Below are 15,522 nucleotides of genomic sequence, written 5' to 3'. Positions count from 1 at the left end.
CAGCCCAGCAGCCTGTGCGGCGCTGGCCGCACCCCTTTCCCCGGCCCGGCCCACGAGGGCTGGGTTTCCGCGGCTCCCGCCTCCTGAATCCGGATCCTCGGAAGTTTCCCAGCGAGCTGTCAGGATGGTTTGCAAAGATCTCTCTCTCCACTGGCAAAGGAGCAGGAAGCGGGCGCGCACCGTGCAGCTCCAAATATGATCGTCTCTTGCGTGTGATTCTATGGCTAAACATCAGGAAGAACTTTCTGACAGTAAAAAAAATATTCAGGGTAAAGCCAGCCATGTTTGTTTTTTGTAGCATAGCACAGCTAAACTATCAATTTCGTAAAAGCGGGAAGTGACATCAGCCTCGCAGCCCGCATTGGAAGCTAGGTAATCAATAAAAAAAGTAAATAAAGCACCTCTCTGAGCATGTATGAAGTACACTTCTATGATTATTGATTGATCACAAGCTGCAGCACCCACCTGTTTGGCAATCGGGTACATATTTGGGCATATCTAATTTGACCTGTGATGATTAAGCGTAATCATTGCCCTGCTTTTCAGCTGCAGGCTATTATTCCCTTGCTCAGGTCAGTCAAACGGGATAGAACTCTTTTACCAGTAGTGTGAATTTTCATAGGAAAAATCAAAATGTTCCCATTAATATCAGATTGGTTATTGGAGATTTGGTGTACTGGATTTGTGGTTAAATTAACATACTTACCTACAGTCAGATATATAATAATAATAATAATAATTTATTATTTATACCCCTCCTATCTGGCTGGGTTTCCCCAGCCACTCTGGGCGGCTTCCAACTGAATATTAAAAACAGTACAGCATCAAACATTAAAAACTTACCTAAACAGGGCTGCCTTCAGTTGTCTTCTAAAAGTAAAATAGTTACTTATTGCCTTGGCATCTGCTGGGAAGGCGTTCCACAGGGCGGGTGCCACTACCGAGAAGGCCCTCTGTCTAGTTCCCTGTAACCTCACTTCTCGCAATGAGGGAACCGCCAGAAGGCCCTCGGTGCTGGATCTGTGTCCGGGCTGAATGGTGGGGGTGGAGACGCTCCTTCAGATATACAGGACCGAGGTCGTTTAGGGCTTTAAAGGTCAGTACCAACACTTTGAATTGTGCTCGGAAACGTACTGGGAGCCAATGTAGATCTCTCAGGACCGGTGTTATGTGGTCCCGGCGGCCACTCCCAGTCACTAGTCTAGCTGCCGCATTCTGGATTAATTGCAGTTTCCGGGTCACCTTCAATTGCAGTAGTCCAAGCAGGAGATAACCAGAGCATGCACCACTCTGGCGAGACAGTCTGCGGGCAGGTAGGGTCTCAGCCTGCATACCAGACGGAGCTGGTAGACGCCACCCTGGACACAGAATTAACCTGTGCCTCCATGGACAGCTGTGAGTCCAAAATGACTCCCAGGCTGCGCACCTGCTCCTTCAGGGGCACAGTTACCCCGTTTAGGACCAGGGAGTCCTCCCCACCTGCCCACCTCCTGTCCCCCAAAAACAGTACTTCTGTCTTGTCAGGATTCAACCTCAATCCGTTAGCCGCCATCCATCCTCCAACCACCTCCAGGCACTCACACAGGACCTTCACTGCCTTCACTGGTTCTGATTTAAAAGAAAGGTAGAGCTGGGTGTCATCTGCATACTGACGAACACCCAGCCCAAACCTCCTGATGATATCTCCCAGCGGCTTCATATAGATATTAAAAAGCATGGGGGAGAGAACAGAAATCTGAGGCACCCCACAAGTGAGTGCCCAGTGGTCTGAACAAATTCACTGAGAAATGGGGTTTATTTAGGCATTGGAACCTAAATGTACAAAAGGCACTATGGTGTGCTATTGATGTACTGTATTACGTAATTATACCCTACCCCACCCCCACCCCCAGACTGTAGCCAATAATATAATTATTTATTTGATCGCTTCTTGCAAGCATGTTGGCATGCTTGAGAAAAAATGGCCGAAGTTACTTCAAGGAAACGGTATTCTTCCCTCTTGGTCCTAAGCACATTTTGAGATGTACTACAGACAACTCCCATGTTAGGCACTACCAATATGTGAGCAATCATGCACATGCACACATCACCAAACCCTGAAGTGACCCAGGGTGAACCGGGGTGGAATAATGGGGTGTATGCAGGCTTTTTCAATTACAAACGATTTCACGGAAGCGAGTGATGACCCAGAATGCAAGCCCTGCACAAGTTGGGGGGGGGGGTGCCTGTGTTTTCAGTGGGATAAGATATTAGATTAGTCTTCCCCCCCCCAAAGTTAATGAGCACATCTTGAAAAAGGGTTTCAAGTAGTGTATTCCTTATAATTTAGAAAACAGTGCAGCATTTTGTTTACTCCTGAAAGTAAATCACATTTTACAAATATTTATCAAATGCACAACATCCTTAATGTGAATTAAATATAAATTAAATATAAGCAAAAACAATAAATACAATTGTAACAAGAACCTGAAAGCTCTACATTCTAATTCTTTCCCACTTCTATAAATAATAATGACCAGAACAGTGGCACTCGCAGTTTGTAAACATTTATGCTGATGTCTCTTGCATTGTCATCCTGAAACTGGGGGTTCCTTTTCTTAGTGTTTGCTATCAATGTGCTGGTGAACTTAGCAACTTTTTTTGGAAATAAGAAAAGTACTGAAGTGATTATTACAGTGCTGGTACTTTTGAACTAAAATTCAAATACTACCGGGTAGTAATTCTTTTAAATTCTTGTGGCTGCTTTGCTCCACACCCTCTCCATGCCTGTGGTTGCCATGCTACCAGGAGTCAAGCCATTAGCATTATGGGCAAACCTGGACACATGGTTTGTCTTGCTCAAAGCCCCGCAATGAGCTGTAACCAAGGTTTGTGTCATCAGGGAAGACAAATAATGAACTCAGGTTTACATGTAATGCTAAGTCTGTAGCATAGGTGTCTGTAGCATGATAGCAGCAGGACCAGGACTAGGGTAGGAGTGAAGTGGCCATGACTTTCTAGATGCACTCTTGCTTGTTCATGGTAAGGCATAGTTTGGCTTAGCATTTGGTGCTATGTAAGCCAAATAAAGAAAAGGCGGCAACGTTTTATAAGCAGCTGGTTATCGTCAGTGACCTAGACCACAAATTCAATTGTTTACATTTTTTAAAGTCACTTTTAGATCGTCATTCTGAAAAACAAACGTGATATGCAAAAGTAGTTTTACAACTATGAAAGATAAACAATAGATTTCTAGTCCAAAATGCATTTGAAAAGCACATTGTTCAAATTTATAGGATAGGCAGTTATGTAATATACAAAAAGCGGGGTCTTCTGCCCAGTCAGATCCAAGAAAGTACCACTGCCTAACCTCGTATGACCCTAAAATTAGGGAGTTGTGCTCATTTACACACACACACCTATATTTTATTTTGATAGCTATTGTACCGTTCATACACAACGGCAACACAGTAGTACCATAAAATTAATAAAGGAGGTCAACCTGTAGCGTAGATGCCACCTATTGATTAGACACAAATTGTAGGCAGTGTCTGTCTCTCGGACAAAAATCCAAAAGCAACAGTAGCACAGTAACTATTTTAGGGCCAATTAAAAATATCACAAAATAGTGACCAACCTGCTGAGTTGTATGTTAAGCTCGAATGTTGTATGTTGAGCTTGTACGTTAAGCCAAACAACTTTCCAAATGTCAAGGGCAGAGTGGAAAAGGGGAGGGGGGAATTGTGCTGGGTATTAAGAGAAGCCCAAGTCTGCAGTTTGCTATTGTCAAGAGATAAACTGGAGATGTTATACCAGAGATGGAGAACCTCTCCCAGATGCTTTGGACTGCAGCACCTATCATCCATGACCATTAGTCATGCTGGTTGGGACGGATGAGACTTGGAGTTTAGCAAGGTTTAGGAAGGTCACAGATTCCCCCTCATACCTGTTTAACATTGGCTTTAAGACCATATTTGGTGCAAAAATAACTTGGTTTGCACACACACACAAAACCAATGTTTGTTCTCCCTTTAGAAATATAAAACCCTAACCCCCAACAGTTAATCAGATCTGGCTCTGGCAGCAATCAAACATTCACATTGCTTGTAGGGCAGAGAACAGTAGTAACAAAAGAAGTGGTAGCCCTTGTATCAACAATGTGGGAGCTTAACTGGAGTTGACGCACTACTAGGCTTAGTGTCAATAAAAGCCAAACGGAGTAGTGTTGCATAGTGACTGAATAACGTGTTTCCTCCATAGGCTAGGTCCCATCATTCCTCTAGGTTTGGGCTCCCTTATATTATTAGTTCCTTGTCCCATAAGTGGCATTTTCAACCTCTAGTACACTGTACAGGCAGACACAGCCATGCGAGCGCATAGAACTGGGGAGATTCCCCACAATTTCCCATGTATCGCATTCAGGATCGTATTTCTCAATGTTCTGCAAATACGACCCTTTGGAAGAGGAATAGCCTCCCGTCACATAGATGCATCCATTCATGACGACAGCGCCACACTCCATCCTTCTTTCTATCATATCAGCCTTCTGTTTCCATACATTCTGCTCTGGGTCATAGCAATCCGTGACCGTCGATTGTCCACCCACAAGGTACAGCTTGTTCTCCAATGCAATGGAACACAGCCCATATTCTACAGGTAAAACAGAGAGTGCTGAAAAACACTGAATAAGCATTTGAAGAAAAGGAAGGAAAAGGGCAGGCAGCAGGATAGCTCAGTTGGTTAGAGCATGGTGCTGATAATGCCAAGGTTGCAGGTTCGATCCTTGTATGGGACAGCTGCATATTCTTGCATTGCAGGGGGCTGGACTAGATGGTCCACAGGGGTCCCTTCTGTGGGAATGTTCAGGGAGGCAGGAGAGGATATATTGTTTATTAATATCCTTCCTAACTTGCGTTGGCAAGTTCTATAATTTAGCAGAGTTTTAACATTCCACTTTAAATGCACAGCGGGTAGCTGGTTGCAAGCTTGTTTAAGCTTCTCACTATAGATTCCTGGTAAGATCCCTTATTTCCCTCTTAAAAGAATAAACACGCCACAATCTTATTTAAGATATATAAAAGTAGTTTACTCACATCATCAGTTCACAGCTGGATCCCTGAAGGCAGACTTAGTTATGGATCTACCCCATATGGAAGCCACTGCAGCTCACACGATGAAAGGAAGATGGAGAAGGAAGGGATCTTACCAGGAATCTATAGTGAGAAGCTTAAACAAGCTTGCAACCAGCTACCCGCTGTGCGTTTAAAGGGGAATGCTAAAACTCTGCTAAATTATAGAACTTGCTAGCTCAAGTTAGGAAGGGTGTTATTAATAAACAATATATCCTCTCCTGCCTCCCTGAACATTCCCACACCTTCCAACTCTACAATCCCTAAATAGTAGAAATACAGCAAGACCAGAGTTTGAGGGTCATAATACAAAAGCACTGAAAAATACTGAACAGGCAGAAACAGCAAAGGAAGGGGAGCAGCAGGTTCTGTGAGTCAACAGTGGGCTCCCTGCAAGGAAGTGGGTTACTCAACAATGCAAGCTGGCTGTGAGCTTTTGAATGTTAACGTGTGGGTGCAAATCAGCAAAGCGGCTGCAGATATTTTTTTTGATGGAAGAAAAACAGGCAAATTGCTGCTTTTGGTAGGCAATTATTCAAACCACCAAGTGGGAGTAAAGCTTACCTGGATACGGACTGGTGGTGATGACATTCCATTCATTAATATTAGAGTGATAACTTTGAACTTTGTCGTAAGTGCAGCTTCCCCGATAACCGTAGTGACCTCCAGTGACATAGATAACTTCATTCAAGACACAGGCCGTGGCATTCCCAACCCCTAATTAATAAAACTGAAATTGTTAAAAAGCTTTAAAACTGAGTGACATTCACCATCAAGTTAGTAATACAACTAATATATAAATAATGGTACAATATATAAGCAATGGTGTATAAATAAGAGAACTATAAATTCAATATTTAAAATGATTTCATAATAAATTATACACTAAAGGCTGTTTCTGGTTCATCTTGAAGCTTTTCCAATAATTATATACGGTAGCTGCATTTGGTCACAGAGCTAGTTTTTTCAACGCTTAAGAAGAAACAAGGTAGGTATGGCAATATATTCTGCTGATCAAGCTTATAAGTGAGAATGCACAAGTTTGTATATTTTCATTTGAAATTTGTTGAGAAAGGCAACACAAGAACTTCACATGATTTAACAGAAGACAATAATATCCAAAACATTAAGAGAAATGTGCTCCTGATAATGAGTTATGAAAAAGCTAATAAGCACAATGAATACACTTGAAGCTTAAGCTACAGTGAAAGATTGTAGATTCAGGTAGGTACCGTCTTTCCCACATTTTAAGACACCGTCTTATCACTTTTTTTCCTCAAAAAAACACTGGGTGGCTTATTTTCAGGGAATGTCTTACCGGTATTTTTATTACATCAGGAGCAGTGCCCCTCTTGCTCCCTGTCTCCCTGCGGGGCAGGACTCTTGACTGAAAGAAAATGACGGGCAACAGCCACCACCAAGCTCCATGAGAGGGAGTCTGAGGGAAGGGAGGTGTGTGCATCGCTGGCCCAGCCCTCTCTCCCCGGCCCTGGGATGTTCGTGAGGGAGGGAAGGAGCTCCTCCGAAGGGCTGCTCTCTCTCTCTCCCCTCCCAGGTGGGGACTCACTTAATAGCAATCTGCTACACTGGAGCTTCTTAAATTTAAACCAGTACAGTATAATGGAATCTATCTGTGTGATGCAGTCGTAGCAGTAGCCTATACTAAAGCAAATAAGGATCTCTACCAGCCAGCCAACTGCCCAAGACTTAAGAGCGAAAGTTCCAACAATGTAGCACTTTGTAGCACTGATAGCAAAGAGGCTACCGGCTGAGATACTGTAGAAAACAAAGCAGCCAGCTGAGCAGCAATTAAGATGGTAAATGGTAGCAATTAAGTAGCAATTGAGCCAGCAGAAAGCGGGGTGAGATAATCTGCTGGTCCTAACAACCCGTCCGTGTTTCTCTTACCCACAAAATGTTAACTTTTGTGTAGGGTGTAGGGCAGTGTTTAGCAGCTCCTAAACAGCGAGAAGGGGAAAGTCCTTAATCCCCAAGGCAAGGACTGCGCCACCGGCAGCGATCCCGGTACTGGTACAAATCCTTAAAGGGTAAGCTCTACAGACAAGCAATGGAAAGAAAAAAGAATCCTCACTTTTTAAAAGGCTATTAAAAGGGGGAAAGGTGGGGGGAAACGAGAGGTGGGCTGTGTGTGTGTGTGAGAGAGAGAGAGAGAGGGGGGGGGGAGAGAGAGAGACGCGCACACAGAGTCTCTCCCTAAAGGGGAAGGCAGCGTCTTCAATCGCCCCTCTTTTTTCCCTCGTGCTTTCATCTTCTCCCCACCGCAAATGCCACTTTTCTCCTCTTCACCAAGCAAGCAGAGCTCACACAGCCTAGCTAAAAAAAAATATTTTGGAATCCTTTTACAGGTATTTTAAAAAATGCTTACAGAAACAGGAGGGGGAATCACGAGGCTGCAGGAACGGCTCTACGGTGCATTTTTACAAGCTTTTAAAAGAAATACGTGTCTTTGGAGCGACAGTAAAATGGGGAGAGATTTTTATGGGGGAGAGTTGGCTGGCGGGAGGGGGGAAGGGTCTATCACTATGTCTTATTTTCGGGTTATGGCTTATATCGCGCAACTGCTTAGAAATCCTGCTATGTCTTATATTATGGCTACGTCTTAAAAAGGGGGAAACACGGTAGCCGTGTTGGTCTGACGCAGTCAAAATAAAAATAATATAAATAATAAATTGTCCAGTAGCACCTCACATAGACCAACTAAGTTTGTTCTGGTATAGGCTTTCGTGTGCATGCACATATCTGAAGATGTGTGCATGCCCACGAAAGCTAATAATAATAATAAAAATTTATTATTTATACCCCGCCCATCTGGCTGGGTTTCCCCAGCCATTCTGGGCGGCTTCCAACAGAAATATTGTTGTTGTTTAGTCGTTTAGTCGTGTCCGACTCTTCGTGACTCCATGGACCATAGCACGCCAGGCACTCCTGTCTTGCACTGCCTCCCGCAGTTTGGTCAAACTCATGTTCGTAGCTTCGAGAACACTGTCCAACCATCTTGTCCTCTGTCGTCCCCTTCTCCTAGTGCCCTCAATCTTTCCCAACATCAGGGTCTTTTCCAAGGATTCTTCTCTTCTCATGAGGTGGCCAAAGTATTGGAGCCTCAGCTTCACGATCTGTCCTTCCAAGGAGCACTCAGGGCTGATTTCCTTAAGAATGGATAGGTTTGATCTTCTAGCAGTCCATGGGACTCTCAAGAGTCTCCTCCAGCACCATAATTCAAAAGCATCAATTCTTCGACGATCAGCCTTCTTTATGGTCCAGCTCTCACTTCCATACATCACTACTGGGAAAACCATAGCTTTAACTATACGGACCTTTGTTGGCAAAGTGATGTCTCTGCTTTTTAAGATGCTGTCTAGGTTTGTCATTGCTTTTCTCCCAAGAAGCAGGCGTCTTTTAATTTCGTGACTGCTGTCACCATCTGCAGTGATCAAGGAGCCCAAGAAAGTAAAATCTCTCACTGTCTCCATTTCTTCCCCTTCCATTTGCCAGGAGGTGATGGGACCAGTGGCCATGATCTTGGTTTTTTTGATGTTGAGCTTCAGACCATATTTTGCGCTCTCCTCTTTCACCCTCATTAAAAGGTTCTTTAATTCCTCCTCGCTTTCTGCCATCAAGGTTGTGTCATCTGCATATCTGAGGTTGTTGATATTTCTTCCGGCAATCTTAATTCCGGCTTGGGATTCATCTAGTCCAGCCTTTCGCATGATGAATTCTGCATATAAGTTAAATAAGCAGGGAGACAATATACAACCTTGTCGTACTCCTTTCCCAATTTTGAACCAATCAGTTGTTCCATATCCAGTTCTAACTGTAGCTTCTTGCCCCACATAGAGATTTCTCAGGAGACAGATGAGGTGATCAGGCACTCCCATTTCTTTAAGAACTTGCCATAGTTGGCTGTGGTCGACACAGTCAAAGGCTTTTGCATAGTCAATGAAGCAGAAGTAGACGTTTTTCTGGAACTCTCTAGCTTTCTCCATAATCCAGCGCATGTTTGCTATTTGGTCTCTGGTTCCTCTGCCCTTTCGAAATCCAGCTTGCACTTCTGGGAGTTCTCGGTCCACATACTGCCTAAGCCTGCCGTGTAGAATTTTAAGCATAACCTTGCTAGCGTGTGAAATGAGCGCAATTGTGCGGTAGTTGGAGCATTCTTTGGCACTGCCCTTCTTTGGAATTGGGATGTAGACTGATCTTCTCCAATCCTCTGGCCATTGCTGAGTTTTCCAAACTTGCTGGCATATTGGGTGTAGCACCTTAACAGCATCATCTTTTAAAATTTTAAATAGTTCAGCTGGAATATCATCACTTCCACTGGCCTTGTTATTAGCAGTGCTTTCTAAGGCCCATTTGACTTCACTCTCCAAGATGTCTGGCTCAAGGTCAGCAACCACACTACCTGGGGTGTATGAGACCTCCATATCTTTCTGGTATAATTCCTCTGTGTATTCTTGCCACCTCTTCTTGATGTCTTCTGCTTCTGTTAGGTCCATTCCACTTTTGTCCTTGATTATGGTAATCTTTGTACGAAATGTTCCTTTCATATCTCCAATTTTCTTGAACAGATCTCTGGTTTTCCCCATTCTATTGTTTTCCTCTATTTCTTTGCATTGCTCATTTAAGAAGACCCTCTTGTCTCTCCTTGCTGTTTTTTGGAAATCTGCATTCAGTTTCCTGTATCTTTCCCTATCTCCCTTGCATTTTGCTTGCCTCCTCTCCTCCGCTATTTGTAAGGCCTCGTTGGATAGCCATTTTGCTTTCTTGCATTTCCTTTTCCTTGGGATGGTTTTCGTTGCTGCCTCCTGTATAATGTTACGAGCCTCCATCCATAGTTCTTCAGGCACTCTGTCCACCAAATCTAAATCCTTAAACCTGTTCCTCACTTCCACTGTGTATTCATAAGGGATTTGATTCAGATTGTATCTTACTGGCCCTGTGGTTTTTCCTACTTTCTTCAGTTTAAGCTGGAATTTTGCTATAAGAAGCTGATGATCTGAGTTACAGTCAGCTCCAGGTCTTGTTTTTGCTGACTGTATAGAGCTTCTCCATCTTTGGCTGCAGAGAATATAATCAATCTGATTTCGATGCTGCCCATTTGGTGATATCCATGTGTAGAGTCGTCTCTTGTGTTGTTGGAAGAGAGTGTTTGTGATGACCAGCTTGTTCTCTTGACAGAATTCTATTAGCCTTTGCCCTGCTTCATTTTGAACTCCAAGGCCAAACTTGCCAGTTGTTCCTTTTATCTCTTGATTCCCTACTTTAGCATTCCAATCCCCTGTAATGAGAAGAACATCCTTCTTTGGTGTCATTTCTAGAAGTTGTTGTAGGTCTTCATAGAATTGGTCAATTTCACTTTCTTCAGCAACGGTAGTTGGTGCATAAACTTGGATTACTGTGATGTTAAAAGGTCTGCCTTGGATTCGTATCGAGATCATTCTGTCATTTTTGAGATTGCATCCCATTACAGCTTTTGCCACTCTTTTGTTGACTATGAGGGCCACTCCATTTCTGCTACAGGATTCTTGCCCACAGTAGTAGATATGATAGTCACCCGAACTGAATTCGCCCATTCCCTTCCATTTTAGTTCACTGATGCCCAGGATGTCGATATTTATTCTTGTCATCTCATCTATTTCTAACAGAAATATTAGAATACACTAATTTCTTAAAGATTAAAAGCTTCCCTAAACAGGGCTGCCTTCAGATGTCCTCTAAAAGTCTGGTAGTTATACCAGAATAAACTTAGTGAAAGATTGTGTTGGAGCAGAAATTCCGTTGTAATAGTCAAACAAAAATTCCAAGTGAAAAAATGCAACTGACAATTCACTCAAGCAATTGCATCTCAAACATTTCTTTTCATGGGCAGAAGGCTGTTATGTTATGATCAGGCTGTCTTTTAAAAGCTTGAACGAAAAAATAAATTGTGTATCCTAGGGAAGAGGGAGAAAAAATATTCGTTGATTTTTAAAAGACACATGCGAAAATACAAATAAGCATGCAATACGCCATCTTAAAAAGCAGAGACATCACCTTGCCGACAAAGGTCCGTATAGTTAAAGCTATGGTTTTCCCAGTAGTGATGTATGGAAGTGAGAGCTGGACCATAAAGAAGGCTGATTGCCGAAGAATTGATGCTTTTGAATTATGGTGCTGGAGGAGACTCTTGAGAGTCCCATGGACTGCTAGAAGATCAAACCTATCCATTCTTAAGGAAATCAGCCCTGAGTGCTCCCTGGAAGGACAGATCGTGAAGCTGGGGCTCCAATACTTTGGCCACCTCATGAGAAGAGAAGAATCCTTGGGAAAGACCCTGATGTTGGGAAAGATTGAGGGCACTAGGAGAAGGGGACGACAGAGGACAAGATGGTTGGACAGTGTTCTCGAAGCTACGAACATGAGTTTGACCAAACTGCGGGAGGCAGTGCAAGACAGGAGTGCCTGGCGTGCTATGGTCCATGGGGTCACGAAGAGTCGGACACGACTAAACGACTAAACAACAACAACACGCCACTTACCTTTAATCATGTTTGCAATAGGGACCCATATCTTTTTTAAAGGGTCATAGAATTCTGCTTCTTCAGCTGGGGCCCCTTTTCTGTAACCCCCTAAAGCATAGATGCAGCCATTCAAGGTAACTGTGCAGTGGTAGTACCTTGCATTAAGCATAGGGCAGCCTTCAACCCATTCATCGGCTTCACAGTTGTATATCCACATTACATCAAGGGATTCTATATTGTCTGTTCTATAGCCGCCTGTCACATAAATGTTGGGTCCCAGACTAGCAACTGCATAACTTTCCCTCGCGTGGTCCGGCATGTCAGCTCTCTGGATCCAGACATCGGTGACTGGATCCCATGCATGCACCTCAGATAAAGGATGCCAGTAGTATCCCCCAATCACGTACATAACAGCCGTAGACCTCGTAGAAATTGCTTTTGTGTTGGGGCGCAACGCGTTGTGTATTAGAGACCGGATCTTGTTTTCATTCAGCCGGCATTTCTTGTGCAAGCTTAAAGCTGACCTCAGATACATTTCATCTAAATCTGCTTCGAGGCAGCTCAGCAGATCATAAATGCACTCAGCTCTTTTTTCCACGTCGTAGGCTACCCACTTAACAATGGGTTCCACGGCTGCCTCCTCTTTCCAAAGGCCGAGATTCTTTCTGGAGAGAATAAACTGGAGCTTCTCGCTGCTGATTTCCAAAAACTCTTCCTGTGCCCACACCTCATCAAATCTCGATAACAATATCCTTCTAGATTCCTTCTCCAGCTCTGAGCAGACGTGGTATTCTGCAAAGGAGTGCATTCCTAGGCAGTTGTCGACATCTAAGTGCCGTATCAGAAACCGCTCGCAGGCTTTTTTCACCGAGGCAAACTGAAGGAGGTCTGCTGCTTGGAGAAGGCTTTGGACATTTCTCTTTGTTATTTGAATCTCTGATGTGTAAGCGTAAATCACCAGGGATTCCAGTATTGTGGGACTGAGCCCAGAAAGTTCGACCTGGTTCTTAGTCTTCTCCTTCATGTCAGAGGTGAACATGGCCTTGAAATAGTTGCTGCAGGCAGCTAGCACAGCTTTATGGCAATGGAAAACCATGCCTGATGCACACTGAAGGGCAATATCAGTGAATACACCTTCAAGGTAGAATGTTCTGAATGCATCCAAGAACTCCACAGGATGAGAGCCGTCTTTGTATATATAGGTATATTCTTCCTGCTCAGTCAATGCCATCTCTGCAATAAAATGTCAAGAAATGGTAAAGCAATGAAGATTGTAGAGCCTTCTGTAAGCCCTACTGAATAAATAAACAGTGGTGCCTTGGTTTTCGAATGTAATCTGTTCTGGAAGACCGTCCGAGTTCCGAAACGTTCGAAAACCGAGGTGCAAGGGGCGGCCTGCAAATTTAATAGAGAAAATTTGGGGGGGGGGGGACTCAGCAGAAGCCGGTTGACTTCTGAGGTGCATTCGAAAATGGAATCATTTACTTCTGCATTTTCGGTGTTCAAAACATTTGACTTCCGAGACGTTTGCAAAACAAGGTACCACTATATTCTTTTTGGGCTTATCCATACTGTTGTTTAATGGAGACATTAAGCTTCCTGTAGCTCCAATTCTCTGTGATGCTCTTTGATGCTCTCCTCCAAATCACTGTCCTCCCACACTTCTCCTTCAATCCAGATGTTCTCATACCAGGGGTACTCCAAAAAGGAGAAGGTATAAGACAATCCACATCTGGCTCCCACAATATAGTAGAGTCCGTAAGGCGTAAAATACAAAGAGCTAAGTCTAGTGTTAGGTAACAAGAAGTAAATGAGGTGTAAATAAGTAAATGCACACTTGTGGAAGAATGGCCTCATAATCTTCTTCTTTATCTAGTTTCAGTATAAATTGCCTTATTTGGACATCATCTCAATGTCTTGCCATATTTTAGATCTTATTTATTCTTATTCTTTCTGACTTTTAGAAGATATCTGAAGGCCCTGTTTAGGTAAGTTTTAAATGTTTGCTGGTATTTTTAATATTCTGTTGGGAGCAGCCCAGAGTGGCTGGGGAGACCCAGCCAGATGGGCGGGGTATAAATAATAAATTATTAAAATTATTAAATGTTTTTTTTAAAAAAAAAATGAAAAGTTTTTAAAAATATATATTGTATTTTTCCATAGCTCACCGTCGCCATCTAGTGTCACATTTGTATAATGCAACTTTACAGCACCCTTGGAACATTTTATTTGCAGCCCTGTAACCTACTGGATTCAATGGGGCTTCTTCCCCCATTAAGTGGGATTGCAACGTCTCTTCCTTAGGATCACAGGATGCAGCACCACACACGAGAGCGCAGGAAAGTCTGGACTCGTGCTGCTATGTACGCATTCAAAAGCACAGCGCCTCCCAGGGCCGGATTTTGGTTTGATGAGGCCCTAAGCTACTGAAGGTAATGGAGCCCTTTATATGTCCAGCTGTCCTTTGTCAATAACAAATTGTCGCTTTTTTGTGTTGAATATATGCTATATGGTAATTTATGAACCTAAAAGGTATCTAAAGCCATTTGCACATAACAAAATATGTATTTTATCAAAGTCATCGTTGAACTGAAATACAATTAAGAAGAAGTATATTAATAGTGAAATACAATTAAGAAGTATATTAATAGTGAAATAATTATTAAGCTCTAACTTAAAATGATTTTTTATCCATAACAAACTTAATAATGCAACACACTGGCATTTGGCAATAACAAAAGTTGCTTTAGAAACACAATTTACAAAGACTCATAATTTTTTGTTGGGGGGGGGGAGGCCCTGAGATAGTGGGGCCCTAAGCCTTGCTTAGCTTATGCGTAAATCCGAAACTGGCGCCTGCAGACAAAAGCCAGCAGTTTCTCTTGCACCGGCAGCGAGACAAAAGGAGAACACGGGGAACCAATTCGAAGTCACGCGTTTGCCGCGTGGAAGAAGACTAGTGTGTGGGGGGGGGGGGAGGGAAATCCCTCGCCTTGCCTTCGATAGGAAACGGGCTCGGAGGGCTCGGTTTGGGAAGCGAAGGTTGTCGCCTCTCCCATAGCTGCCAAGTTATCCCTTTTTTACAGGGATTTTCCCTTATGCTGAATAGGCTTCCTCGCGAGAAAAGGGAAAACTTGGCAGCTATGCGAGTCCAGACATTTCCAAAGGCCCAGGGCCGCGTGCGTGACACAAACAGGCACCTGTATCGTGACGGACAGACACCCCGCCCCCGCCCCCCACAGCGGCGCGCGGTGTGCGGAGACCCACCTGCTCTCCTCCACGCGGGGCGGGGCGCGCGCCCGCTTCCCGAGAAATAAAAAAAAGCGAGGAGGGTCGAGCCGTGAGGGGGAGGAAATAAGCGAAGCGTCTATCGCCTCAGGCTGCTCCCCTCAGGGTGGCCCTTGTGCGCGCATGGAGGGGGCGGGCGGGCCCTGCCATCATAGGGGTTGCTGCTGGAGAGACCCCGCCCGTGCCTCGTCCGCTCTTCTGACCAAAGCCGCCCGAGGGGGTCCTGCAAAAAGGGCTCGCGGCGCGTCGGCTGCTGCTGCCTCCGCCGCCGCGCGACCGGTTGCAATTCTCCCGCCAGTGTGCGCGTGTCGGAAGTATTGGCCGCGGATCTTTCAGGGAAAGCAAACGCGGCGGCGCTTTACTCCTCCGGCGCGACCCTTTGACCTGACCATCTTTGGGAAGAAGAAGAAGAGGCGCTCCGTTGGCGCTGCTTGCCAAGCTGTCCGCGAGCAGATGGCCTGCACAGCAGCTCCTATTTTGGTGCCTCGGCTGCCTCTCCCTCCGCCCCCCAAGGTCGTCCCCACCCGCTGCTCCCGGGAGGCTGAAGGCAACGAGGCCCTTTTAATAGCTTCTGCCTCAGGTTTCCCAGCTGACTTGGGAGCAGTGGG

The 15,522-nt window shown here is 44.4% G+C and overlaps 1 protein-coding gene across 2 annotated transcripts; it reads right to left on the bottom strand.

The window, feature by feature from the left end:
* Nucleotides 1–2,295: 2,295 nt before the first annotated feature.
* On the bottom strand, nt 2,296–15,291 carry KLHL23 (kelch like family member 23). Of its 2 annotated transcripts, XM_060281248.2 has the most exons (4): nt 14,894–15,291; nt 11,645–12,859; nt 5,673–5,825; nt 2,296–4,629 (listed from the first exon to the last, which is right to left on the bottom strand). In XM_060281248.2, exons 2-4 carry the CDS (start codon nt 12,855–12,857, stop codon nt 4,283–4,285), a joined length of 1,713 nt encoding a protein of 570 aa, XP_060137231.1. In that variant the 5' UTR covers nt 12,858–12,859; nt 14,894–15,291; the 3' UTR covers nt 2,296–4,282. The 2 variants fall into 2 exon arrangements, with proteins under 2 accessions (XP_060137231.1, XP_088512089.1); XM_088655963.1 differs by lacking the exon at nt 5,673–5,825 and having other exon boundaries at nt 14,894–15,030.
* Nucleotides 15,292–15,522: the final 231 nt, after the last annotated feature.

This window comes from Zootoca vivipara, chromosome 1, assembly GCF_965207765.1.
Source record: "Zootoca vivipara chromosome 1, rZooViv2.hap1.1, whole genome shotgun sequence".
NCBI lineage: Eukaryota > Metazoa > Chordata > Lepidosauria > Squamata > Lacertidae > Zootoca > Zootoca vivipara.
This window is presented reverse-complemented; position numbering and strand designations above follow the sequence as displayed.

Bases quoted from the DNA above. Each gene is read 5' to 3' on its own strand.
- KLHL23 (XM_060281248.2), bottom strand. From the start codon at position 12,857: ATGGCATTGACTGAGCAGGAAGAATATACCTATATATACAAAGACGGC. The intron at 5,826-11,644 runs GTAAGTGGCGTG...TTTATTAATTAG, and splicing joins TATTGCAAACATGATTAAAG to GGGTTGGGAATGCCACGGCC. The intron at 4,630-5,672 runs GTAAGCTTTACT...TTTTACCTGTAG, and splicing joins CACCACCAGTCCGTATCCAG to AATATGGGCTGTGTTCCATT.